Below are 27,946 nucleotides of genomic sequence, written 5' to 3'. Positions count from 1 at the left end.
AAAACACTCTGAAGATTCTAAAACTGTTTGAATTATGTCTGTGAGTATAACAGAACCTGAGAAGAAATCCAACCCGGAAGTGTAAATTCTGAGGTTTGTAGGTTTTCAAGTGTTTACCTATCCAAGATACAGTGTAAATTTGGTCTGGTTACACTTCCCAAGGCTTCCACTAGATGTCAACAGTCTTTAGAACCTTGTTTCGGGTTTCTACTTCTACTGGAGCGAATAAGAGCTGTTTGACTAAGGGGTCTAGCAGAATGCCATGAGCTAAGTCACTCGCACTGCAGTGAGAGCGAGCTGCGTTCCCTTCCAGCCCTCGTTAAAGAAAAATAAATTGTCTGGTTGGAATATTATTGAAGATTTATGATAAAAACATCCTAAAGATTAATTCTATACATCGTTTGACATGTTTCTACAAACTGTAATGGAACTGTTTTGACTTTTCGTCTGGACTAAGTACCTGCGCCTTGTGAATTTGGATTTGTGAACTAAACGCGGGAACAAAAAGGAAGTATTTGGACATAAATGATGGACTTTATTGAACAAAACAAACATTTATTGTGGAACTGGGATTCCTGGGAGTGCATTCCAATGAACATTTAACATTTACATTTAAGTAATTTAGCAGACGCTCTTATCCAGAGCGACTTACAAATTGGTGCATTCACCTTATGACGTCCAGTGGAACAGCCACTTTACAATAGTGCATCTAAATCTATTAAATCCTATCCTAGGTATTCCTTAAAGAGGTGGGGTTTCAGGTCTGGTTACTGGATGATGAAGATCATCAAAGGTAAGTGAATATTTATAATGCTTTTTCTGACTTCTGTTGACTCCACAACATGGCGGGTATCTGTATGGCTTGTTTTGGTGGCTGAGCGCTGTACTCAGATTATTCCATGGTGTGCTTTCGTTGCCCCCACCGCAGCTCTACCATCAGACCCCTCGGAGGCAGCACATGAGCTGTGGAAATCCGTTTCGTGCACCGCCCACATTGAGTCCTGTCTCTGGTGTTGATGGACTCTGGGTACTTAGTCCACCATCAACGTCGACCCCTACCATGCAGCTAAGTCCCTCACCCCCAACGATCACGACCAGAACAGGTTAAAAAAGGGGACCCAAACACAACCTTTCTTCAGGCACCTCTGGTAACATTCCCCTAATCCACAACCGCAACCTGCGGATGGTGAAGAGGGCCGTGACGATTGGCACCCGCTCATGGACATCCAGGACATTGCTAAAAAGCTTCCAGATCCTACAAAGGAAGCTGGTGATTTTACCACACAGCTACTGAAGATGGCCCGGCTGTTCAAGCCATCTGAAGCTGAGATCACACACATTTGCTGTATCAAGATGGGGCTGCAATGGGCGGACGTGGAGGGAGGCTTTGATGAAAATTACCATTGGGAAGAGGGTGGAGCCTATCAGACCCAACTGGCTACACTGTGTGATCGTATAAAAGAACATTACCCACCCATGACTGATTGGGCAGTTATCCATAGTTGCACGGAGAAAGATAAAGAGTTGTTGGAAGATTACAAACATAGGCTGGAGAACTGCTACGGTAAGCATAGCGGGCTCAAACCAATGACTAATGGCCGCCGCAATGATGACTACGACAGCCTCTTGAAGGCTGCCCTAATGAATGTACTTTAGCCAGCCCTTGTTAAACAGGTTAAAACGACCTGCATTGGCTGGGAAACTACCAGTCTACAAGTGGTTATTGAACACTGTAAACACACTGAGAGGCAACAACTGCCTCAAGAAGACAAGACAAAACAGAATAGAAAAGCCAAGTTACAAGCCACACAGCTGGCTTTTTTATCAAGGAGAGGGCCAGCAGGGGCCGGTTCAGGGAAGACTTCAAAATGATGGACAGAGGGTAATGGGAAGGGGTAGAGGAAGATGAGGGGGAGCCAGTGCTGACGGGTGGGCCAGACAACAGCAACAACAGGACAGGAACTATGTTTGTTACAACTGTGGATAAGAAGTACATTTCACTAGAAAGTGTCCAAATCCAAGTAAGCAGCTATATATACTCTAGAGAGTGCAAAACTGCCATCACATCTGTCAGCTCAGGCTGCAGAATTGTTTGCACTGACAAGGGCATGCATTCTAGCTAAGGATAAAACTGTTACCATTTATACTGATAGCATATACCCATTTTGGGTGTTGCACGATTTTGGAACATTGTGGCAGCATCGTAGGTTCCTTACCTCATCTGGTAAGATGATTTTACATTCTAAACTGATTGCGAACCTATTGGAAGCCATTCTCTTGCCAACATCCATTTTGTCTGCAAGTGCCAAGCTCACACTAACGCATCTGATCCTACCTCTAAAGGGAATGCTATGGCTGATATGGCTGCAAAAGCAGCTGCCATGTTGATTGTTTCCCCCACTCTCCAAATCGTTTCACTTCCTGTTTCTGCTGCAAATATGTTTTCATTACAGGATGTTTCTGATCTGAAATCAGGTGCAGGGCCTGGGAAGGTGAGATAGTGGAGGAAGATGTGTTCCTTTGACACACAGAGGAACCTCTGCTGGGGCCAAACGGCCTTCCCGTGTTACCCAGACCTTGCTTCCCCTATGTGGCTAAGTTGGCACATGGCCAAGACCTCATGTCAATGGGGGGAGTTGTAGAAATTGTACATCATTTTTGGTTTGCACCTGGATTTTCTGTTTTTGCTTAGCAATTTTCTGTAAAGTGTTTGATTTGTATGACTAACAATGCAGGCAGAGGCATTCCGATGCCTATGTCAGGACATTTGAGCTCATAATGATGGACTTCATTGAGCTTACTCCATGTCAGGGGAATAAGTACTGCCTGGTTGTGGTTGATGCCTTCTCCAAATGGGTCGAAGCATGCCACATAAATGGCTGTAGCAAAGAACCTACTAAGGGAAATCGTTCCTAGGTGGGTTCTGTCGGCCAAATTAATGTCAGACAACGGCTCTCATTTTTTAAATAATGTTACTCAGAACATCTCTGAAAGTTTGCAGATTGACCTACGAACACATTGTAGTTATCATCCGGCCAATAACGGTCTTGTCGAGAGAGCCAACGAAACACTGAAAATTAAATTGACTTAACTGATGACTGAGACCGGATTGCCATGGGTAACATTAATGCCTCTGGCTCTGATGTACATGCGTGGACTCGCACATCGTACCACTGGTTTAGCACCTCATGGAATACTCACAGGAAGACCCATGAGAATGCCTAACACTCCATTCCCACAGAACAGATTGACATTGATGGGTTGCGAGGATCAAATGGTAAGCTACTGCGAGGATGTACCAGCTGATGTCCTGTCGTAGGCAACCCCAGATTCCAAGGGAGGACCAGGACCGGAATCTACGCATCATGTTTGTTGATTTCGTGGTCAGTCTTCTCATTGCAGCTGTTGTATGTGCCCTGGGAGGAGCACAACAGTCCAGAGCGAGAACTGGCCACAATGCAACTGAAGTATACAACACCAGCATAGTCCCACGGCGGGACTTAAATAACAGCCACTCCAGCTCAAGCCAACGGCAGGCTCAGGACCTGAGTCCAGCAAACAATAGCCACGCTGATATCAGAAGAAGCAGGAGATCGATGCATGCACTTGACGAGCATCACAGCCTGAATCACAAGGTGAAACACTTGTTGGTCACTGCTTCATCAGGATTGGTGAGTCCCCTGCAGGACGGTTCAGCTAACGTAGGCTAATGCGTTAGCATGAGGTTGTAAGTAACAAGAACATTTCCCAGCACATAGACATATCTGATATTGGCAAAAAGCTTAAATTCTTGTTAAATTAATCTAACTGCACTGTCAAATTTACAGTAGCTATTACAGTGAAATAATACCACACTATTTATTGTTTGAGGAGAGTGCACAGTTTTGAACATGAAGAGTTATTAATGAACAAATAAGGCACATTTGGGCAGCCTTGAAACAACATTTGGAAAATAAATTCAATGGTTCATTGAATCAGACTAAAACTTTGCACATACCCTACTGTCATCTAGTGGCCAATATCTAAATTGCACCTGGCCTTTCTCTTGCATTTCAAAGATGATGGTACAATTTTTTTATTTTTACGTTTTTTTTCTTTGTATTATCTTTTACCAGATCTAATGTGTTATAATCTCCTACATTCCTTTCACATTTCCAAAAACTTAAAAGTGTTTATTTTCAAATGGTACCAAGAAAATGCATATCTTTGCATCAGGGCCTGAGCTACAGGCAGTTAGATTTGGGTATGTAATTTTAGGTGAACATTTTAAAAAGGGGGCGTTTTGTATTTTTTTTGTACCATCATCTTTGAAATAAAAGAGAAAGGCCATAATGTATTATTCCAGCCCAGGTTCCAATTAGATATTGGTCACTAGATGGCAGCAGTTCATGCGCAAAGTTTTAGACTGATCCAATGAACCATTACATTTCTGTTCAATGCTATGCTAGGCTATCAATAAACTTACACAAATGCTTGTCTTGCTTTGGCTGTAAAGCATAATTTAAAAATCTGAGATGACAGGGTGATTAACAAAAGGCTAAGCTCTGTTTCAATATATTTCACTTGTGATTTCATGAATATTAATATTTTTTAGTAATATTTTTTGTCCGTTGCGTTATGCTAATTAGTGTCAGTTGATGACAATTCTCCCGGATCCGGGAGAGGGAGTTCCAAGATTAAACAACTTCTTTGCTCGCTTTGAGGACAACATAGTGCCACTGCCAAAGCCTGTGGGCTCTCCTTCACCATGGCCAACGTGAGTAAAACTTTTAAACGCTTTAACCCTCGCAAGGCTGCCGGTTCAGACGGCATCCCTAGCGACGTCCTCAGAGCCTGCTGTCTGTTATGTTTACAGACATATTCCATCAATCCCTATCCACGTCTGCTCTGCCCACGTGCTTCAAGATGGCCACAATTGTTCCTGTTCCCAAGAAACCTAAGGTAAACTGAACTAAATGACTATCACCTCGTAGCACCCACTTCTGTCATAATGAAGTGCTTTGAGAGACTAGTCAAGGATCATATCACCTCCACCCTACCTGATACTACTTGACCCACTCCAATTTGCTTACCGCCCCAATAGGTCTACAGACGACGCAATCACAATCACACTGCACAGTGCCCTAACCTATCCTGACAAGAGGAATACCTACAGTATGTAAGAATGCTGTTCATCGACTACTGCTCAGCATTTAACACCATAGTACCCTCCAAACTCGTCATTAAGCTCAAGACCCTGGGTCTCGACCCCGCCATGGGCAACTGTCCTGGACTTCCTGATGGGCCACCCCCAGGTGGTGAGGGTAGGTAACAACATCTCCACCCCGCTGATCCTCAACACTGGGGCCCCACAAGGGTGCGTTCTCAGCCCTCTCCTGTACTCCCTGTTTACCCACGACTGCGTGGCCATACACGCCTCCAACTCAATCATTGGAGTTTGCAGACGACACTACAGTCGTAGGCTTGATTACCAACAACGACGAGACGGACTATAGGGAGGAGGTGAGGGCCCTCGGAGTGTGGTGTCAGGAAAATAACCTCTCGATCAACATCAACAAAACAAAGGAGATAATCGTGGACTTCAGGAAACAGCAGAGGGAGAATCCCCTACCCACATCAACAGGACAGTAGTGGAGAAGGTGGAACGTTTTAAGTTCCTCGGCGTACACATCACGGACAAACTGAAATGGTCCACCCACACAGACAGCGTGGTGAAGAAGGCGCCACAGCGCATCTTCAACCTCAGGAGGCTTGTCACCTAAAACTCTCACAAACTTTTACAGATGCACAATCGGGAGCGTCCTGTCGGGCTGTATCACCGCCTGGTACGGAAACTGCTCCGCCCATAACCGCAAGGCTCTCCAGAGGGTAGTGAGGTCTGCACAACGCATCACCGGGGGCAAACTACCTGCCCTCCAGGACACCTACACCACCCAATTTCACAGGAAGGCCAAAAGGATAATCAAGGACAACAACCACCTGAGCCACAGCCTGTTCACCCTGCTATCACCCAGAAGGCGAGGATAGTACAGGTGCATCAAAGCTGGGACCGAGAGACTGTTAAACAGCCATCACTAACATAGAGTGGCTGCTGCCAACATATAGACTCAAATCTCTGGCAACTTTAATAAATTGAATAAATGGATTTAATAAAGGTATCACTAGTCACTTTAGGTAACGCCACTTTAATAATATCTACATATCCTACATTACTCATCTCATATGTATATACTGTATTTTATACCATCTACTTCATCGCTCATCCATATATTTATATAAACATATTCTTATTCATCCCTTTATATTTGTGTGTATAAGGTAGTTGTTGTGAATTTGTTAGATTACTTGTTAGATATTACTGCACTGTCAGAACAACAAGCACAAGTATTTATCTACACTAGCATTAACATCTGCTAACCAGGTGTATGTGACCAATACCATTTGATTTGATTTCATCAAATGAAACTTCATAGAGTAAACCTTCACAGGGTAAAACTTTTAGGGGAAAATGCATTAATGTTGATTTGCCATCAGCAAAAAATATGAGAGGTGGATTTAATGGTGCACATTGGTGCACCATAATTATTTTAGAACACAGACATCGTGTACCAGAGCCTATTCTAATCCAACCCCGGCAAACCCCATTCCCGAACCTGCCATTGTCACAACCCAAGTAATATCTCCATAACACAATTCAATGAATCCTATCTGAGAATGCAAAGGTGTTAATTACAGTGTCTTCTCAAAGAGGATGTAGCTGGATGAATGGAACATGCGCTTCTAGCATTCCCATTAAACTGAATGTGGGGTACACCACTATTCAGACAGAAGCAGACATTCACTCTACACATCAATATGCCTGAGTCATCATTCCTGTCTCATTTCCAACCAGAGCCAGTCTCTTAATGTTTGTCTTGAAAAATGGGCCACTCGAGATATGCCTCCTTCTGTCCAATTTCCATTAACAAACTGGCAGCAGAGAATATGACTTGGAAAGACTGCAAGAGCTGGTCTGGATCATTCCATGCATGGTTCGTTACACAGTATGGCTGGTAAAGGCTTACCCATTCAGTATTATTCAGGCCCTGTAACTGTAGTTAAAACCAGTGTGTTTCTTTCTCCAGTTTTCTGTCAGCCTCTGTGACAGCTGTGTTTTATCTCTTCAACAGGCTGAAACAGCAGCTGCAGCTGAATGTACTAAAGGCCACTCCAGAGAATGTGCTGTAGTTTTACTGGTTGAATAATGTAGCTTTGGCATAAGCCTCATTTAGGGGAGGGGAACATCTGCAGTTTCCTCAGAACTCTATGTATTATCTAGAGTGTAGCAGTGGGAATCAGATATGAAAGACAACCAGGGATCTGATAATCATCTTGAACAAATGCACCAGACTACAGTGCACCTACTGTCCCAGTGATATCTTGTAGCCTGTCCCCTGATCCAGACTTCAGGCCTCCACATCAATATGTCTCAAGCCACGTTTACTGATCATTATTCGATCTGTGGTGAAGGCAAATCTTTATTTACCAACAAATTGGACAGGGTGCAGTGTTTTTGGTCAACTAAATATCTCCATTGTTATAATGCATAAAACCAACTCCTCCATTCCAAGCAGATTAAGACGGCTTTGAAGTAGCATTTCACAATTGAATGACGTTCCAATTTAGTCAAGACGATCCTCGAAATATGACAAGTTTTTGGCGCGGGTTATTTCCTTGGTATGGGGCATCAGAAAATGGCCATGATTTAGATCAATTAGGATATCATTTAGAATCTTTGGTAAATTTAACTGAATGTTTTTACCTTGGTATTATGGATTATCATAGTCTTCATCAGCCATGTCATCAGACATAGGAAATAAATCAGGTAAATAGAGTTCTGAGGTGTCTCCTTCAGGGGTCAGTAATGGCATGGCAAGAATAGTCTCAACGGCTTTGCTGCACAATTTCTTAACAATTTCTATAATAAGCATTATTGTAAATAAGATCACGAAGCCATAAATTAACCAGTGAAATATTGTAGCTCCCATAACTCCAAATAATGACTGAACCCATCCAAACGGAATCCAATTGTTGTCTGGTTGGTGTTCGCTTGCGAGATCACCGCTGAGCTCTTTCAGATGTTCCACTGCAATATTCAAGTTACCGTCACCCCAGGGTATGAATGTACAGCAATGGTCACCTATAATTTGGCATACTTCCCCCTCCCATTGCTACCAACATGTTAAGTTCTTCCCTATTCTGTATAGCCGTGAGGCGAGCTGCTAGCAATTCTGGTCTTATAATTGATAATCCTGAAGTGGTTAAAACCTCTTGAGGCACCCATCCCGCGAGCGGGATCATTTTCGTCAACATCCGCTGAATTGCAGATCGCCAAATTCAAATTAAATTACTAAAAATATTACATTTTCATGAAATCACAAGTGCAATATAGCAAAACACAGCTTAGCTTGTTGTTAAACTTTCCGCTAGCAGAACCCCTCGACAACATTCCGCTGAAAAGGCAGCGCACAAAATTCTAAAATATATTTTTTAAAATATGTAACCTTCACACATTAACAAGTCCAATACAGCAAATGAAAGATAAACACCTTGTTAATCTACCCATTGTTTAATCTACCCATTGTTAATCTACCCATTGTGCTTTACAGTGAAAGCACCACATATGATTATGTTAGGTCACAGCCAAGTCGAAAAAACAGCCATTTTTCCAGCCAAAGATAGGAGTCACAAAAAGCAGAAATATAGGTAACATTAACTACTAACCTTTGATGAACTTCATCAGATGACACTCATAGGACATCATGTTACACAATACATGTATGTTTTGTTCGATAATGTGCATATTTAAATCCAAAAATCTCAGTTAACATTGGCGCCTTACGTGCAGTAATGTTTTGATTCCAAAACATCTGGTGATTTTGCAGAAATACTCACAATAAACATTGATAAAAGATACAAGCGTTATTCACAGAATTAAAGATAGTCTTCTCCTTGCTGTGTCAGTTTTCAAAAAAACTTCACGGAAAAAGCAGAATCCTTTTCCTATGGCTTCCACATGGTGTGAACAGTCTTTAGACATAGTTTCAGCCTTTTATTCTGAAAAATGAGCGAGAACGATCACATTGCGTCAATGGATGGCTGGGTGCCAGCAGAGTTTTTCATGTGCAACAGCTTGGAGCAGACATTTTCGCTCTCTCTCCTATTGAAAAAGCTACGGTCCAGTTGAAATATTATCGATTATTTATTGTAAAAACAACCTGAGGATTGATTATAAAAAACGTTTGACATGTTTCTAAGAACTTTACGGATACTATTTAGAATTTTTGTCTGCCCTGTCGTGACCGCTCAAGCCTGTGAATTAATGAACAAAATGAGCCAACCAAATGGAGGTATTATAAAAATAATCTTTATGGAACAAAAGGAACATTTATTGTGTAACTGGGAGTCTCGTGAGTGCAAACATCCGAAGATCAAAGGTAAGCGATTCATTTTATTGCTTTTCTGGCTCTCAGAACCCAAAACAGCCAGAGGAATATCTGCCATTTTGGGAAAAGTTAGAAACAACACCATAAATATTCACTTACCTTTGATGATCTTCATCAGAAGGCACTCCCAGGAATCCCAGTTGGACAATAAATTACTGATTTGTATGTCCAAATAGCCACTTGTTGTTAGCGTGTTCAGCCCAGTAATCCATCTTCATGAGGCGCAGGCACTTCATCCAAACAAAAACTCGAAAAGTTATATTACAGTCCTTTAGAAACATGTCAAACGATGTATGGAATCAATCGTTAGGATGTTTTTAACATAAAACATCAATAATGTTCCAACCGGAGAATTCCTTTGTCTTCAGAAAAGCATTGGAACGAGAGGTAACTCTGTCGGGAACACGCGTCATGAGACCAAGGCTCTCTGCCAGACCACTGACTCAAAGAGGTCTCATGAGCCCCTCCTTTATAGTAGAATCCTCAAACCAGTTTCTAAAGACGGTTGACATCTAGTGGAAGCCCTAGGAAGTGCAACCTCATCATTATCTCAATGTTTATTCGGTAGGCCAAGCTTTGAAAAACTACAAACCGCAGATGTCCCACATCCCGGTTGGATTTTTCTCAGGTTTTCACCTGCCATTTGAGTTCTGTTATACTCACAGACATCATTCAAACAGTTTTAGAAATTTCAGAGTGTTTTCTATCCAACACTACTAATACATATATTAGCATCTGGGACAGAGTAGGAGGCAGTTCACTCTGGGCACGCTATTCATCCAAAAGTGAAAATGCTGCCTCCTATCTCAAAACCACCTGGTGTGTCAGATTTCAAAAAAGCTTTTCAGCGAAAGCAATCCAAGCGTTTATGTAAGGACATTACAAACATTACGAACAGCTAGCAGCAAAGTAGATTGGTCACGAAAGTCAGAAAAGCAATAAAATGAATCGCTTACCTTTGATCTTCGGATGTTTGCACTCACGAGACTCCCAGTTACACAATAAATGTTCCTTTTGTTCCATAAAGATTATTTTTATATCCAAATACCTCCATTTGGTTGGCTCATTTTGTTCATTAATTCACAGGCTTGAGCGGTCACGACAGGGCAGACAAAAATTCTAAATAGTATCCGTAAAGTTCTTAGAAACATGTCAAACGTTTTTTATAATCAATCCTCAGGTTGTTTTTACAATAAATAATCGATAATATTTCAACCGGACCGTAGCCTTTTCAATAGGAGAGAGAGCGAAAATGTCTGCTCCAAGCTGTTGCACATGCAAAACTCTGCTGGCACCCAGCCGTCCATTGACGCAATGTGATCGTTCTCGCTCATTTTTCAGAATAAAAGGCTGAAACTATGTCTAAAGACTGTTCACACCATGTGGAAGCCATAGGAAAAGGAATATGGTTGATATCCCTTTAAATGGAGGGAAGGCATGCAATGGAACAGGGAGCTTTCAAAATAAGAGGACTTTCCTCAGGTTTTCGCCTGCAATATCAGTTCTGTTATACTCACAGACAATATGTTGACAGTTTTGGAAACTTTAGAGTGTTTTCTATCCTAATTTCTATCCATATCCTAATCTGAATTATATGCATATTCTAGCTTCTGGGCCTGAAAAATAGACAGTTTAATTTGGATACGTTTTTCATCCAAACATCAAAATACCCCCTACACTCAACAGGTTAATGGTTCAGCATGTCCATAGGCCATGATCACGACGGGGGTTATGTGAATAGTGCTCCCAAGGTAGAGTTAAGGGTCTACTGTCATGGTGACCCCGTGGCAATATGGACAGTCTCAACGAAGCGATTGCCTTGTGTGTGGTGATGAAGTAGGTACTGATGTTTAAATTCATATGTTCCTTCTGAGAATGGATTGCACTACGTGAAGGGATGGAACGCCAATAACAATGGCAGGCATTTACAATGGTAAAATACGAAGTGTGAGAAAGTCTTTCCTTTTACCTCATGTTAATGTGTGTTTAATGAAAATGCTTGTAAATCATTTTCTATTAGGTTGAGACTTAGTCTCAAAAGGGAGGAAATGTCATGGATAATTTCATAATTAGTCATGATATCCCGTGTTTTGCTGCTTAAAGAATAGTCTCTTGTTATATGCTAGTGTTTTTTTACCTGATACAAACTTGTCTTTGTGTGACTTAGTCACAAGACTGGGTGTATAGCTAAGATCCGTTAGGTGCGACCGCAGCATGTGAGATATGTGAGATCCCGTGAGTTTACTATCTACAGAAAGTCAGCTGTGTGGAACATTGCAGGAAGGAGCACATTATACTGTGAACTGTAACAAAACACAGTTATACGGTTGAGCCATCGTGATGAGCCAATCTTAATCTGCACAGACAAACCAATTGCCTTTTACAATCTGCCGCTGTTTCCACACATCTGCTAAACTGCCACATAGACAAAAGAGGTTGTGCTTTTCTAGAAAAGCAGAGACCCGTCTATGTTTGTTAAGCTTTCAACTATGAACCATTTTTGGTAATGGTTGATTGCTTCATTTCTGCAAATCTTATAATAAAGTTGTTGTAAGAGGAATCTACAGTCTCTTTCTTCCTATAGAATTGCTACCACACTACCACACTACTCATCAGTCCAGAGTAGACCAGTCCAGAGTAGACCAGCCCTCATTGATGGGACCGGGCCGGCTGCAGTCTAAGGTTATTTATCTTTAATAGCATTTATTGAGTAGTTGACCATTGGAATTGAGTGTTTAACCCAACCACATAAATATCAATACATCGCAGCAGGACTGTGGTCGGGGTCCTCTCAGATTGAACCTTTCTTCCCAGGGACAACACTATTGATCTTTGTTTAAGGGTAGAGTTTAACCAGTGAGCTCGTATGGAGCAAGGCCCACATGTCCTTAAAATCAGAGTAATACACCAGACCTTTCACTTAGCTTTCAAAATATGCTGATGATGCTGAACCACAAAACCAAATGTTGTCCATGGGCAGGCAATCAAACTGAATCGAATGGACCTTGAGGCTGTGGATCAAATCATAATGTCACTTGACATTTGAGTGGATAGCTTTCTTTGCCATGTGAAATATTGTAATCTTATTGGCCACTCATTGCATAATGACTTAGTGGTGATAACTTGATTGGGCTGGGGTATGTATCCCTCTGCTCTGCAGACCTCTCCAGCCATCTCCTAACCATAGTCATGGCCAATCTACAGACTCCTGTATTTTACATGACCAGATGAAAAATGCATTTCTACACTTGGGACTGAGTATCAATTAAGACATGCAGAGATACTTTGTTTAGTGATGAGGGAGTTAGAGTAGGAAATGGCCCTGTCTTCCTCTTCCTCCCCTCTGGTGTCACATCAACAGATGTCCCCATTACAGAGAAGACACACTGAGAGACACATGACTGAAACCTCTAGGAGTCAGCTGTAGTATTCACAAGACTCATACGTGGGTGGAAGGAGATAGTTTAGTGGTAAAAAGCATTACATGACATGAACCATAAAACATGATCTATTTCAGTGATGAATAGACCGTTTTTCTCATTAGACATGTGCAATAACTATGTCTCTACTTGTCTAGACACTCATTAAATGGCGACCTCGGTGTGAGGGATCAGGGTTGTCATAAAGGAATTCAAACAGGGCTTAGTTTATTTTTGCTTTCACCAATATCAGCCTGGGTGACCACTCTTTCCTGTATGTACCACACACACAACATGCTCAACCCTCAGGAGAGTCGAATAAGAAAAGGGTATTTTCAACCTGGTCTCAGAGCATTTCGTATTGTTCAGTACGTAAATCAGAAACAAAACTTTAGTATGATATATTACGTTTCTTGTTGTATATTAATTTGTGGATGTCCATCACCCATTTTGTACAATATGTTACAAATTGCAATTCGCATTACATTATAGGGGTTAGGATTAAGGTTAGGGTTTGGGGAAGGGTTACCTAACATTCTAAGTAGTTTCAAAGTAGCTAAAAAGTAGTAAGTAGTTGAAAAGCTACTAATTAGCTAAAATACTAAAGTTGTCCTTGATGAAATTTGAACTCGCAACCTTTTAGTTGCTAGACATCCACATTATACACCCACCCATCCACCATAACCAGCCACCCTACTTTCATCTTCGCCTTAAGTAACCATCTGTCTTATGTAACCATATCAAGCGTAACATATGAAACTAATTTAAGTGTCCTGGATTTACATGTACTATGTTACATCTAGTCTATGAGACCAGGCTGGTATTCTAGACACACAAACAGGTCCCCAGGCTGTGACACAGACATATTATCACTCCCCAGTGGTAACTGGTCTGCTACTATTACTACTGCAACATTCATCAGCCTGTCATCTCAGCTAGCACCAACAACGCCTTCTGCAGATATTAATTACCCAGAGCTGAGACCTATCTCTCTACAGATCTGTCTCTTTCTCAACGCTTATCCCATCACATTTTTCACACCCCATTATAAGAGGACAAAGTGATTGCACATACCATGGAGATGAGCGCAAATGGAAATATCTGAAATATCTAAATTGCGACAGCTGTTGAAATTGGCTGGAAAATTGGCTGGAAAAAAGGTAAACGTTTCGGTCATACTTGTGCAGTAACGGTTATAAAAGAGTATAGCTGCATTCACATATTGGAATTAGTTTAATATGGAAAGCAAAATATTTTCTGAAAAGTACCTTTTTTTCCATAGACTAATGATTTCAAGTAGCATTTTCAAATCGGCTTAACATTACTGTGAAAGGGATTTATCATTCCGACCTGCTGTTCCACAACATCATTAGCTCGGTATAACTAATGGGACACCATACGTTATGATGACTTTATATAGGCCCCTATTGTTGCTTTGATGAGCATAACAATTTCACAGGCACAATGTGAATGCATATCATACTGCCATAATGTTTGATATCAATTAGAGAGAATGTAATATCCTGAAATAAAAATTTGACACAATACCTACAGCACCGAATGACTTAAACATGTGGTTGCCTTCTGCACACCCACAGATGCGCCCCCCCCATGCTTCAACAGAGTCTAAAAAAGCCATGGTTTGAAGATTTTTTGTGGGTGTTCTTTGCTTGGGTTTTTTGAGGATAAAGCCTGATTGTTGGGCTCACTTGTCTGAGTATGAGGGGAAATGATCGTGTGCTGCTGGAGCCAGAGGGAGCTGCTCAACAGGAGACCCTTGCAGTGTCTGCTCTCATGCAGTTTGTGTATGGGTGAGAGACAAGTCATTTTATGAGCACAGATTTGGTTTATTGTTGGGTGATGCTTTTTTTTATTTTGAGCAAGGTTTGTTATTCAAATTGGATGTATTGTCTATTATTCAGTGAGTAGGTGTTAATACAATGCTATTGTTAATACATACCTGTGATATTTTTGAATATCCAGTAGGTGATGGTTGTTTTGCTATTTCAATGGATCGCCACTCAGTAGCGTGTACTGTACTCAGACTAATTGCTTATGAGGTGGTCTCACTCGTATCTGATCCAAAATAAATATAATATTTCTACACCCCTTTATTGTTGGATCTACATTCACTTTTCTCGTGGTCTGTTTGCTCTGAGTCTCCGGAGCATGGCTGCTATTCTCCTATTTCTTTGGGAATGATTGAGTGGCTTGAATCTTTAAAGTTCACCCGCTTCTTCAGTAACCAGTGTTCTGTACTGCCAGTCTAATGGAGATCACATGGTCTATATAGGCACTAACAGTGACGTGTGGATGTGTGTGGGAGAATTGAATAGAATTCCACATCACCCACTGCTTCATTATTGGTTACTATTCTGAAGGGGGCTTTTTTCCCACACAGTTCTGTATAATCAATGGGACAATGTGAAATCAGCGCATTAAAGGCTGTACTTTAAAACCCATTCATATATCCAACAATACATTTCAACCCTACAGGGACAGAGTCTAATCACACATGGTGAGCAGCAACATTACTGCATTAGCTTCTCTTTCCATGGTTGTTTGGGATACACAAAGGCCATGGCTCAGTGTGATTGGCGATGCACTGGACACAGGTCACATGTATAATTGGTCCATTAGAAGCCTGGTAAAAGCTTTTATCACTCCCCCACTGTGGTCCCCATCTGCCCCCCTCCCTCCCTGCTCTAACACAGTGTAATGTGGGGTTATTACCTTGGCAGTGCCAGCTCTCAGACAGGCCAAACAAAGACACACAGGGCCATTTAGAAACACTGATGAACTATTTCCTAAGTGGACTGGATGTGATTGGACAAACTGAGTCTCGGGCTCAGGCAAGTAGTAACAGTTAGCTGTTATGTCATATGTATGATATACAGTATGAATCATACTCTTGTCTTGATATGAACATGGCAGTTACAATCCTAAAGTCTTTCAGGCATGAATTGGGTTGCCAATTTGTTGGAAGGGTTTCATTAATGTTGTTGGACATGTACTGTAACCGATTATTGCCATCTACTGTAGAGAGAAGGAGGAGAGACAGAGGGGGAGTTTGAGGGACAAGGGGGTGGCACTCTATTTGCCAGGCACATCAGAGGCATGTTAGAATGCATTATTCTTCTGCAAGCCTGTCATAGTTCATTCGTTTGCAGAGACAAAAGATTTTGGCTTAATGCTGTATTGTTTTTTCCCCTTCTCCTGGTGTTGTCACATGAATGACCGTGGTGGAATGAGAAACAATGGGCCCGACAGCCCTCTGCTATCTGACAGCTCTGTAAATGTCTATTAACACAATACTTCTCCTATGTAATTACATTGCTGAAATGACAGCCCTTGTGATTTTTCAGCCTGACATGAGCAAGCAGCGTTCACTAGTGATGAGAGCTATAGGCATAAAGAGCTCTGCGGCTGAACCAATTGCTACTGGAGGATTTCCACCTCTATACATCAAACCTTACTACTCCGGACCACATTGTTTCAGACACATTTTCATTGCACATTGGGTAAATCAGAATGGAGTAATTGATAGGGAGGAGACCTGTGTGAGGGTGTCCTGGTGTGTGTGGTCGTGTGGTTCTGTGTTGTGACCTCACCTTGGTAACGCAGCAGCAGCAGGGAGCCGGAGCGAGGCTGCTGGTCACTGCGGTAACGGATGGAGATCTGATTGCTCCAGCTGCGCACCACCAGACCCCTCATCAGGACGGTCTCGTTGGCAAGGATGGAGGACTCCCGTCCCCCCATGTCCTCCACCGTCATCACCTCCCCCTCAGACAGGCTCACGTTCAGCACCTGCAAACGCACACACCACACAGATCAGTCCAACGTCGCATTTGTTTCCATTATGTGATGTGTCCAAACAGCCTGGTAAAATGTGTTATTTGTGTCTTTGCTTCTCAAGCTACAGCTATCGGCAGTCCAGGAGACAAACTAGTTAACGCTCATTACCACACAGCAGAATGGGACACTGCATGAATGGTTCATGTCCAGCTTGAGATGTAGATGAGGTTTAATACAAGATATCATCAGAAACACTGCCACCTATATCCTCATCATTCCCCACAACTGCTGCATTAGGACTGAGGGTCTGGCCCATATTCCACCCCATAATCCGGTCCCTCTGCCCACCTAGCCTGCCTCCCTCCCACTTTGTACATCACTGCAGGCGAATGTGCCCCAGAAACCATCACTCGACCCTGACTGGCCATTTGTGTGGTCACGGCTCACATCAGGCAGGATTTTAATTCAATTGACACCCCCATCATTCCTGTCTCAGAGCCAGTCTCTTAATGTTTGCTTTGAAAAATGGGCCACTTGAGATAGGCCTCCTTCTGTTCAATTTCCATTAACAAACTGGCAGCAGGATGTATTTTATCAGAGAATATGATTGGAAAGACTGCAGAGCTTGTCTGGATCATTCCATGCATGGTTCGTTACACAGTATGGCTGGTAAAGGCTTACCCATTCAGTATTATTCAGGCCCTGTAACTGTAATTAAAACCAGTGTGTTTCTTTCTCCAGTTTTCTGTCAGCCTCTGTGACAGCTGTGTTTTATCTCTTCAACAGGCTGAAACAGCAGCTGCAGCTGAATGTACTAAAGGCCACTCCAGAGAATGTGCTGTAGTTTTACTGGTTGAATAATGTAGCTTTGGCATAAGCCTCATCTAGGGGAGGGGAACATCTGCAGTTTCCTCAGAACTCTATGTATTATCTAGAGTGTAGCAGTGGGAATCAGATATGAAAGACAACCAGGGATCTGATAATCATCTTGAACAAATGCACCAGACTACAGTGCACCTACTGTCCCAGTGATATCTTGTAGCCTGTCCCCTGATCCAGACTTCAGGCCTGGAGTGTGGTGTGGGAGTGGGAGCGTGCTGTGGCCTTCGGATAGGCTGCCCTCCCAGGGGGAATGAGAGTGTCACTGAGGCAGACTGAGGGAGCTCAGAGTGCGATGTGGAGGATCACCAGGCGAGTCACTGGCACCAGAATGAATTTGGTCTCACTGACAACCTGTCACTCGGTTGAGGGGATGCCAACGATGGGTGTGAGGGGGTTTACTCCCGCTCTCACAGACAGAGCTGAAATGTGAGAGTTACTCTGTCTCCGTCAGACATCAGCCAAGACTGAGGTCAACCTCCTTTTGTTCTTACCCAGAATGCTACACAAAAATTAAGCTTTCCTAGGTCATCAAACTATTAAAAAAATTATAATAATTGTAAGCCTCATTGTCACGCCCTGACCTTAGAGAGCCTTTTTATTTCTCTATTTGGTTAGGTCAGGGTGTGATTTGGGTGGGCATTCTATGTTTTCTGTTTCTTTGTTTTTGGCTGAGTGTGGTTCCCAATCAGAGCTGTCTATCGTGTCTCTGATTGGGGATCATACTTAGGCAGCCTTTTTTCCCACATTTAGGTTGTGGGATCTTGTCTTTGTTTGTTGCATGTGTTGCACTCCGAAGCTTTACGTTCGTTGTGTTGTTTGTTTTTTTTTTTGGTGGAACATTTAATAAATAAAATGTACGCCTACCACGCTGCACCTTGGTTCGGTCACCACTAACGACGGACGTAACACTCATCTAATTGATGCCCACAATCAAATACTGTACAGAAAACAGGTGTAAATTGAAGCCATTTAGTATTTTCTGAATCATAATTTAACATTGTGTTGACAATCACGCCTCTCGTGAATAATGTGAAGATTGAAAATAACACCAGACTTGATCAAGCCATCACTATTCTATGCATTTACCCCCAAAACTGGCATGTGATCTCATGGGGCCATTTCTGGCCCAAGTTAAGCGTGTGTAAATGGAACATAATTCCCTTTTTATGCACCTTTCTCTCTATTCATTTTGGATTGAAATCAAAGAAATGAAGGTGTGGTGGAGGTGTTTCTAGAGATACGCCGTACTCTGACTTAATTACATCGCCTTTACGTGTGATGATGCAACAGATAAAGTTGCAAATGATAATATAGGGCCAAACCTACCGAGTTGATTTATGATTTCTAGAATATTTTAATGATATAATATGACTTTTTACTGTATTATTTACAATGTGTATCGTGTTAAATATTAGCCACTATCGGTAGCCACTGTCTGTTATACCAACATACATTTATAACTGTCACTTTAGTAGTTTCCTTACACTTTCCACTGTCAAGTTTGTGTGGTTGATCCTGAGGATCTCTACAAAAACTGGATCATATTATGCTAGCATATTACAAGTTGTGTAATAATTTGGAACATGTAGCCTATTTGAAACATTATGGAACGCAGACCATCTGTAGCAGGTTAAACCTTCACGATGACTGCACCGTTGTCATCACAATGACATAATTAGTGAGGATTATCAGGGTAGATTTATAGGACTACTGGTTGACCCTATTGCATGTGACAGCATCCTTTTTGATCTACCAATTGGTGCTGAAAAGGAGACGATGTCACACCCTAACCTTAGTTCCTTTTTATTGTCTATATTTTGGCTTGGTCGAGGCGTGAGTTGGGGTGGGCATTCTATGTTGTTTTTCTATGTTTTCTTTTCTATGTGTTTGGCGTGGTATGGTTCACAATCAGAGAAGGCTGTCTACCGTGAGAACCATACTTAGGTAGCCCTTTCCCACCTGGTGTTTGTGGATAGTTGTTTGCTGTTTTGTGTTTTCACCTTTCAGGACTGTTTCGATTTTCATTTCTTATATTCACTTTGTTATTTTGTATTTTCGTGTTCTGGTATAATAAATAATCATGGACACAAAACACGCTGCGTTTTGGTCCGATCCTTCCTACTCCTCATCCGATGAAGACGAAGATCGTTACAGACGAGTAGGAGTGTATTTAATTGATCCCTATTATGAACCCATTCTATCTGTATATTCAGTGAGTCTGTCGACATAGATAAAACTAAAACGTACACCATGTTGAAAGGGATGTTTTCAGATAAATGTGTTGGCCAGCAAGTGGGATGGTTTTCCGTGGTTGAATTCAAATGATTCACGCCAGGGAGTCACACCTGCAAAGCTTGTGACGCACCTGCATATGGTAAGTCTAAATACCAACTATCTATCTGGGAAGCGAGGAAGAATACAAAGTATTTAAGCCTTGACCTCATTCACTTCCTTCATAACTCCATCCATCTCTCCTATTATTATGCATATTTGTTGCCTCTGCCATGCAACATTCATACATATTTCAGTTAGCGTTAGCTCCACAAACATCAGACCACCACTCAAAGTCAATGCCTTCATTCTAAAATGATTCTGCAATAGGACCCCCTGTTGGAACCTTTGCGGCCTCTCCAATGACAGCTAAGGCATGATGCTGGGTGTCATGGAGGAATAAAACTGGAACATTCTTAGAGATGATCAAGCAAACGCTAGTGGTCTGTACAGATACAGACAAATTTATTTGTGCAATGTCCAGTGTCTTGTTTCACAATTCATAAATTCAATACTTTCAAAAAAAGGAAATGATTACACTGTTGAGGTCTGTGAGTGTATAAAAAACATTATACGATTTAGTTGACATCCTGCCCTCTATCAAATAAGCCACTCCATAAGAACCTGAAATAATATGAGGAAAAGTCCAATTTTATCTCAGGGGTAATCCCTTTTATCTGCAGGCAAAAGTAAGCTGTTTGTTATCCGAGACAGGACACACATGGAAATGGTTGGCTTAAAAAATTAAAATTAAAATTCCGTATCGTATTGATAATCCTCAGTCTAGTTGCAGGGCACTTGAGGGTTGACATGGCTTCTCAATCCCATATGAAAGGTCAAAGGAGCACAGAGCTGGATTACCCATGGAGGAGAAGTGTTACACAACACAGGGCAGCAATTCCTCCCAAAGGGAACTCAATATGTGTGCAAGCAGGTCTGCCCAGGAAATCCAGCTCTGCTCATCCTAATGACTACATCCTTGAAGGACTGAAGACTGGAACGAGTGTCTCATCTCTTCCTCATTCATTGTGATTTGAGAATGGTCTTGCTGTGGCTGACATTTCACGTTTATCTCCACAAGGATGTGGAACCACTGAGATATGCAGGAACCTTGAGAGACAAAGGGAGGGGAACAAAGAAATTACATTGAAGTTTAAAGCTCTCTATTTTTCTAGGTGGCCCGGCGTCCTTTTATTCAGAGCCAGGTCTTCAGACAGGGAGAAAAACAGTGCTATGGCAGTGTAAGAGTTGTGTGCAATACGTGATAACAATATTCATGCTCTGAGGGGTAGGTTATGTGAGCATGTGCACATACAGTGGTGTCTGAAATTATTGACACCCTTGATAAAGATTAGCAATAATGACTGTATAAAAGACATAATTCAAATACTGTGCTATATCTTATGCAAAACATTTTTTTTGGGGGGGGGGATTATATTATTTTATACAAATAGAGTTGTTCAGGGAAAGAGATGTTGTTTAACAAGTAATATATATCGATTGTTTTAAAGGTAGGGGTCAACGTTATTGAGACCACTAAAGATTCTCATGACTAAAGTAGTCAAAAGTGTAGTATTAGGTCCCGTATTCCTAACACACATTGACTACGTCAAGCTTGTCACTCTGCAAACTGCTGGATGCATTTACATTTCGTTTTGGTTGTGTTTCAGATGATTTTGTGCCCAATAGAAATTCATTATTTCATACAGTCATTCATCCACATCTTTAACAAGGGTGTCAATAATTCCGAAACCCCACTGTACAACATAGTGAACGTTTACAGTAACATACTGTACATTGTAATAGAATCTGGGATGTTTGAGTGTTTAGAAGTGATGGGTCTAAGGCTGTTCACATGGAAACAGGGGATAAACTAGAGCATCGTCTTCTGACCTGTGCCATCACTCCGTGTACATGTATACGACAGGGACAGGCGAGCAGGCAGCAGGAATTTGTACTGGAAAATAGTATGGGTCCTTGGGGTCCTGTCATCCGTCATCCACCCTGAGACCTGTCACTACAGCCAGGAAAAGCTGTCCTGGCTCAATTATGAAGCATTGTCCATGTCTGGAGACATCAGGCCCTGTTATCTCTAGCAGCACTGCAGCCAGGGGACCACAGGGAGCAGAACTCAGATTATACACACACAGTACAGTGTACTGCTACTACAGGATCATAATGAGACCTAGCTTATACCCCTTAAGCTTTCAACAAAATGGATCCCATTGGGACAATAGCCCAGGGTAGCTGGGTCCAAGTAAACAAAAACAGTGGCAAGCTTCTGGGTTTCTGTAGTTTTGAACCAAGAGTTATTGTTCCATTTTTGGGTCCTGTTGAGACTTGAAGTTGTTATTTTTGGGGGGTTATGTGTACTTAGTGATGGCAGCCCACGGTATATGCATCTGTGATGGGCTTACAGGCGCTAGGCCGGAAAATACAATGTCAAAATACTTCTTCAGGACTGCTGAAAGTGTGCATCTGGCTTATAATTGAGAGGAAATAACTATAACTGGAGTCAAATAGACTTAAATGAAAATAAGTAATGATTGGGTGGTGGTGTGGAAATTGGCTTGGATGGTTTCCAGATGTGTGTGTGAGTATGTGAGTGTGTGACAGACAGACAGACAAGACAGACAGACAGACAGACAGACAGACAGACAGACAGACAGACAGACAGACAGACAGACAGACAGACAGACAGACAGACAGACAGACATTTCAATAACGCCAGGTGCAGTAGGGAGATTTCCCCTCAATGATTGCCCAGCCTCTTTCAGAGCCAAAAATACATTACACAATCATTTCAATCTACATACCCACCAATATGTTTCACCAGTGAATCATAAAACAATATCCATGCTTCCCTGACAGACAACACAAACTGCTTCTATCAACAGACACTGATCCACTGGGCGCTAAACGAACAGTAGCCTATAAACCTAAAAACACAGCACAATATTTGAATGAGTGAGGAACCTGCAAGCATGACTAGCTATTCTCCAAACCAAACAAGCTTTCATGGTAACATGTGCAGTCCATTCTTTCCATTAAACACAAGTGTGTATTATGTTCCAAAACAAATATGCAGGTGAAAAATAAAGAAATAAAAAAGGCAATTTAAAGCATTAAAATGCTGAGCACATAATTCAATGTCCTCTCCTCTGGGTAGGTGCTATTTCAGTTCAATTTATTTTCAGTATTCCGTTAAAATACTTCCAAAGCTCACATCACAATTATGGGTGAACATGGCTTTGTGAAGGGTCATCTCTCTCCTCTAGCCATTGCCTCCTCAATCAAAATATTTTAACGAACAGACCATTTTGCAAGGATAAAGTGCCTACAATAGACCTTGGACAAATCATAGAGTACAGAAACAGCAAATACAATCTGAATGCAGACAATCAGTTGTGACCTAAAGTTCATGTTAGTACATAATGGACGTAAAGTACGTACAGTATGTTATATTAGAGTACGCAAATCTGATTTGACAGTTTTCACATATAGCATACATGCTCGTATTGTAATTGTATATTGAGTTGATCTGAGGATAAGTATATTTGCATTCGTAAAGCACGTATTTTTGTGTTCATGGTCTGTGTTAACCACAGTTCGAAATATTATAAGGACCAGGACCACCCCAAAGAAGGAATGGAGAGAGTTTCTTATCACTACACATAGCAAAATAGGGAGTTGGCCTGCTGTTGTAACTACGACCAGGACAACCCACTGATCTGCGCCAAGGGTCAGTTCGACTATCTGACCTCTGCTTCAATACAGCAGATAAATGTTTTCGTTGATGAAGATAACAGACTTTGTATATCAAATACAAAGAGGAGTTTACATCTTGCTCTTATCAGTCCACATATAAATGGTGAACATCTTCTGTTAGAAATGCAGTACAATGCTTTTGATAGGAAAGGCTTAAAGATAGCAGAACACCATTTGCCATATATCTGTAGATAAATCAGCCCAAAATGTGACTGCATAAACATCAGGGTGTAAAAGCTATGGCACTATCACTCATGGTGTATACATCACTTTACAACCTAGCGAATGCATTATGGCTAAGATAACATTCACTGGAGGCTCTCTGCCTGCTAATTTCACTGTGGAAAATATTTGATGGTATGCTGCTATGAAAATACAAAATGTCTCTGAGGAGCCATTGGCTGGTGCAGGATAGGTCCCTGTGCAAACTAAATGGGTGAGGCCTGATAAATGTAGGTCTTAAGCTACAGAAGTAAACGTCATTATATTCACCAACAGCAGGGTTCTCATCAAAATGCTGAAACTGCTTACCAACTGCAGATACTGTGTTTCTTCCTGAACATGACTGGAGAGGAGAATGCTGTACAGGCATAATTGAATGCATTCTGACAGTCTGGGTGGTCTGCTCATCCAACATTGTCCAAATTGCAAGGTGTCACTCACTCACCCACTTACCCACTCACCCATTTTCACTCACCCATTCTCACTCACTCACTCACTCACTCACTCACTCACTCACTCACTCACTCACTCACTCACTCACTCACTCACTCACTCACTCTCACTCACTCACCCACTTACCCACACACTCATTCTCACTCACTCACCCACTTACCCATTCTCAATCACTCACCCACTTACCCACTTACCCACTCACCCACTTACCCACTCACCCATTCTCAGTCACCCATTCGCATTCACTCATTCACTCAGATACTGCAGATACTGTGTTTCTTCCTGAACATGACTGGAGAGGAGAATGCTGTACAGGCATAATTGAATGCATTCTGACAGTCTGGGTGGTCTGCTCATCCAACATTGTCCAAATTGCAAGGTGTCACTCACTCACCCACTTACCCACTCACCCATTTTCACTCACCCATTCTCTCTCTCTCACTCACTCACTCACTCACTCACTCACTCACTCACTCACTCACTCACTCACTCACTCACTCACTCACTCACTCACTCAATATTATTATTATTTGTGAGCACCTCCAGACATTTCCACAAAGAGAGGCATAAGCATGAAATGGAAACTACATTGAACGTACAAAACATTAAGAACACCTTCCTAATATTGAGTTTGCACCCCTTTTGCCCTCAGAACAGCCTCAATTCATCGGGGTATAGACTCTACAAGGTGTTGAAAGCATTCCACAGGAATGCTGGCCCAGGTTGACTTCAATGCTTCCCACAATTCTGTCAAGTTGGCTGGATATCCTTTGGGAGGTGGACCATTCTTGATACACATGGGAAACTGTTGAGTGTGAAAACCCCAGCAGCGTTGCAGTTCTTGTCACACTCACACTACCGATGCGCCTGCTACCTAGGTTTTGGCCTTTCTAGGGAGTTTTTCCTAGCCACCGTGCTTCTACACCTGCATTGCTTGCTGTATGGGGTTTTAGGCTGGGTTCCTGTACAGCACTTTGATATATCAGCTGATGTAATAAGGGCTATATAAATTAATTAGATTTGATTCATGTAAACACCTTACTCTGCTTATCTTAATCTGTGTAAGGTCACAAACATCTGGTTTTCTGAGCAACATTTCAAATTATTAGGACATGTAAACAGCTTACTTCCAGTGGTGTATTTGATCTGTGCCAGGATCGGGTAGCGCAAGCTTGCGTCTTATGCGCAAGTGAAGTGAGTTCGTAAAAATCGAAATATACATTTTATAAATAGTATTCACATTCAAACGTTATATGTCCGAACTCAAATAGTCTTTGCTGTGGTAGAATGTTTAGTTTGATTGCCGATTTTCGGCAAACATTTTATCAGAAGTCCCATCAGTAGCCTGATTTCAGATGTAAACAGGATTATTATTGGGGCGGCAGCGTAGCCTAGTGGTTAGAGTGTTGGACTAGTAACCGGAAGGTTGCGAGTTCAAACCCCCGAGCTGACAAGGTACAAATCTGTCGTTCTGCCCCTGAACAGGCAGTTAACCCACTGTTCCCAGGCCGTCATTGAAAATAATAATATGTTCTTAACTGACTTGCCTGGTTAAATAAAAAATAAAAAATAAAACAAAAATTGTGAAATCGTTCTTCTGCAAAGCATGTAAAAGTTATAAACAAACTATTATATTAACCTGACTATCCGCAATAATCGTATTATTGTGTGCATATAACCGTCTGCTTGGTTATCGGGATTGAATAGTCACCTCTTCATTAACAACACATTCATTTCCCTCATTAAGAAAAACAGGTCTGTCTCAAACAACAATGGCTGAATAATTAGCAAAATAACACAAGGTAGAGAAGTAGACTGTAAAGACCAGAGCCAGTGTTGTTTCCAGGATTGGTGAGTGGTTGACAGGGCACACGTTAATAAATTAACTGAATTTACACTTAGAATGACATCCCCAACATTAGGTACACTCTTAAGGGGCTCCCGAGTGGCGCAGTGGTCTAAGGCACTGGAACGTATCCAGGCTGTATCACATCTGGCTGTGATTGGGAGTCCCATAGGGCGGCGCACAATTGGCCCAGCGTCGTCCGGGTTTGGCCCAGAGTCGTCCGGGTTTGACCCTGCGTCGTCCGGGTTTAACTGGGGTAGGCCGCCATTGTAAGAATTTGTTCTTAACTGACTTGCCTAGTTAAATTAAAGTCTATGTTGTCTCACTGTGGCAGTCTTTTTCAGCCGGGACAGAGGTTATAGACCATCTACATATTACAAAATATATAGTTGCGGGACATATTAGATTACCGCTATGAGTAATGGACTTCTGCTTCCCGAGATGCCGCTCAGGCCCAAACATTTGCGTGACTTTAATACATGCATTTGTGATTTCTCTGCTTATTTCCCTGCATTTGCTTCTCGTCGTCCCTCTTCATCACGCCTCATGATGTTCCTGCAGAGCTGACAGAGATGGAGGACAGAGTATTCTCACAGACACTTTTCTCTTTTTTTTTATGACAGCTAGCTAGGTTGGAGGAGCAATTAGTGTCACCTGAAAGCATTCCTCTGGGGAGGGGACGGACCGATGAAAACTCATCTCAGCCCAGGCCTGACACCCTAAAAAGCTCATCAGGACCAAACAACCCTCCTTTATGTCCTACCCAGAGCCGGCCCTGGGCAATAAGCGACACAAACAGACACTTGGGGCCCCCAGCCGCTAGGGGGCCCTCAGCCCACATGGCAAAATGTGTAGAATTGCAGGAAATTAACTTTAATAGTTCTAAAATGTTTTACCCACCAAATCTCGAAAAAGAGTCAAGAAGCTAGGGCCAGGCCTGGTCCTGCCACCCTTCCCCCAGGCCCAAGGAACAGGATGAAAGGTTATCCTCATCTCATCTCAAGTTCATTAAAGTCACCATTGCTCTCAGAGCCTACATTACAGGAGCTGGCTTCGTTCCTCAGTCCCCAGTCAATGTGGCCTGCTCTGCTGTGGGAAGGGGGTGGGTGGGTGGGTGGAGGTACAACTGGACCAGGACAGGAGGGAGAACGTGTCCATACATTATTCAATAGTACAAGGTCTCCCTCAGAAGTGGTCAGTGCGGTCAAACGTAGTCGGTAGGCTGTTACTGTGGCTCCTTATGGGACTCTGCATGTGATCTTGTTTTACGAAAGAGGTATCGATGGTGTGTATTTGCAAACGCAGGAGTTCCTGGACTGTTTGTTAGAGAAAAGGCTTAAAAGTTCCTCCAGCTGGAGTCTTGGCGAAATGTATTGCCTGTCTTCACTATTAATTTGTTAGCTGAATGGGGAGGCGTACATCACTGACAAACACACTGACATTTCCCTCTTCATCTTGCCATGGTTTGTCAGGGTCAATGCCAGATGCATTTAGCTTCCTTTGTCAGAAACAGTGGAATTAAAATGAAAGTGCTGGAATCAATAGAGAAATTCTCTCTGCATGGGAAAGAAGCAACGTGTCAGCTATTGGCAATGTTTATTAACATGACTATTGATCAGAGTCAGAGGAACAGGGCCCCAGAGGCACCGTCAAACAGCAATCGTTAACCCTTGACTCAGTCTGAGCTGTGAACACTTCTCCATGCCGCATCACATCCAATAAATCAACCGATTGGTGGCAACCATCACATTTTACAAACAAAATCAAGAGAGTGGACTTGACAGTTCAGTCTTACAAAATATAGT

At 42.2% G+C, this 27,946-nt stretch overlaps 1 protein-coding gene across 7 annotated transcripts in view; it reads right to left on the bottom strand.

Moving 5' to 3' along the window:
• The window catches only part of LOC118390288 (seizure protein 6 homolog), a 224,556-nt gene that overhangs the window by 66,694 nt on the left and 129,916 nt on the right, over nt 1-27,946 (bottom strand). For all 7 annotated transcript variants that reach the window (XR_004826930.2, XR_004826931.2, XM_035780708.2 and 4 more), the window contains exon 4: nt 16,516-16,711. Coding sequence is in view for 5 of the 7 variants with exons in the window: in XM_035780708.2 (XP_035636601.1) it covers nt 16,516-16,711 (196 nt within the window). In the remaining 2 variants the exon portion in view is untranslated. The remainder of the gene's footprint in view (nt 1-16,515; nt 16,712-27,946) is intronic.

This window comes from Oncorhynchus keta, chromosome 11 (genome assembly GCF_023373465.1).
Source record: "Oncorhynchus keta strain PuntledgeMale-10-30-2019 chromosome 11, Oket_V2, whole genome shotgun sequence".
In the NCBI taxonomy this organism is placed as follows: Eukaryota; Metazoa; Chordata; class Actinopteri; order Salmoniformes; family Salmonidae; genus Oncorhynchus; species Oncorhynchus keta.
This window is presented reverse-complemented; position numbering and strand designations above follow the sequence as displayed.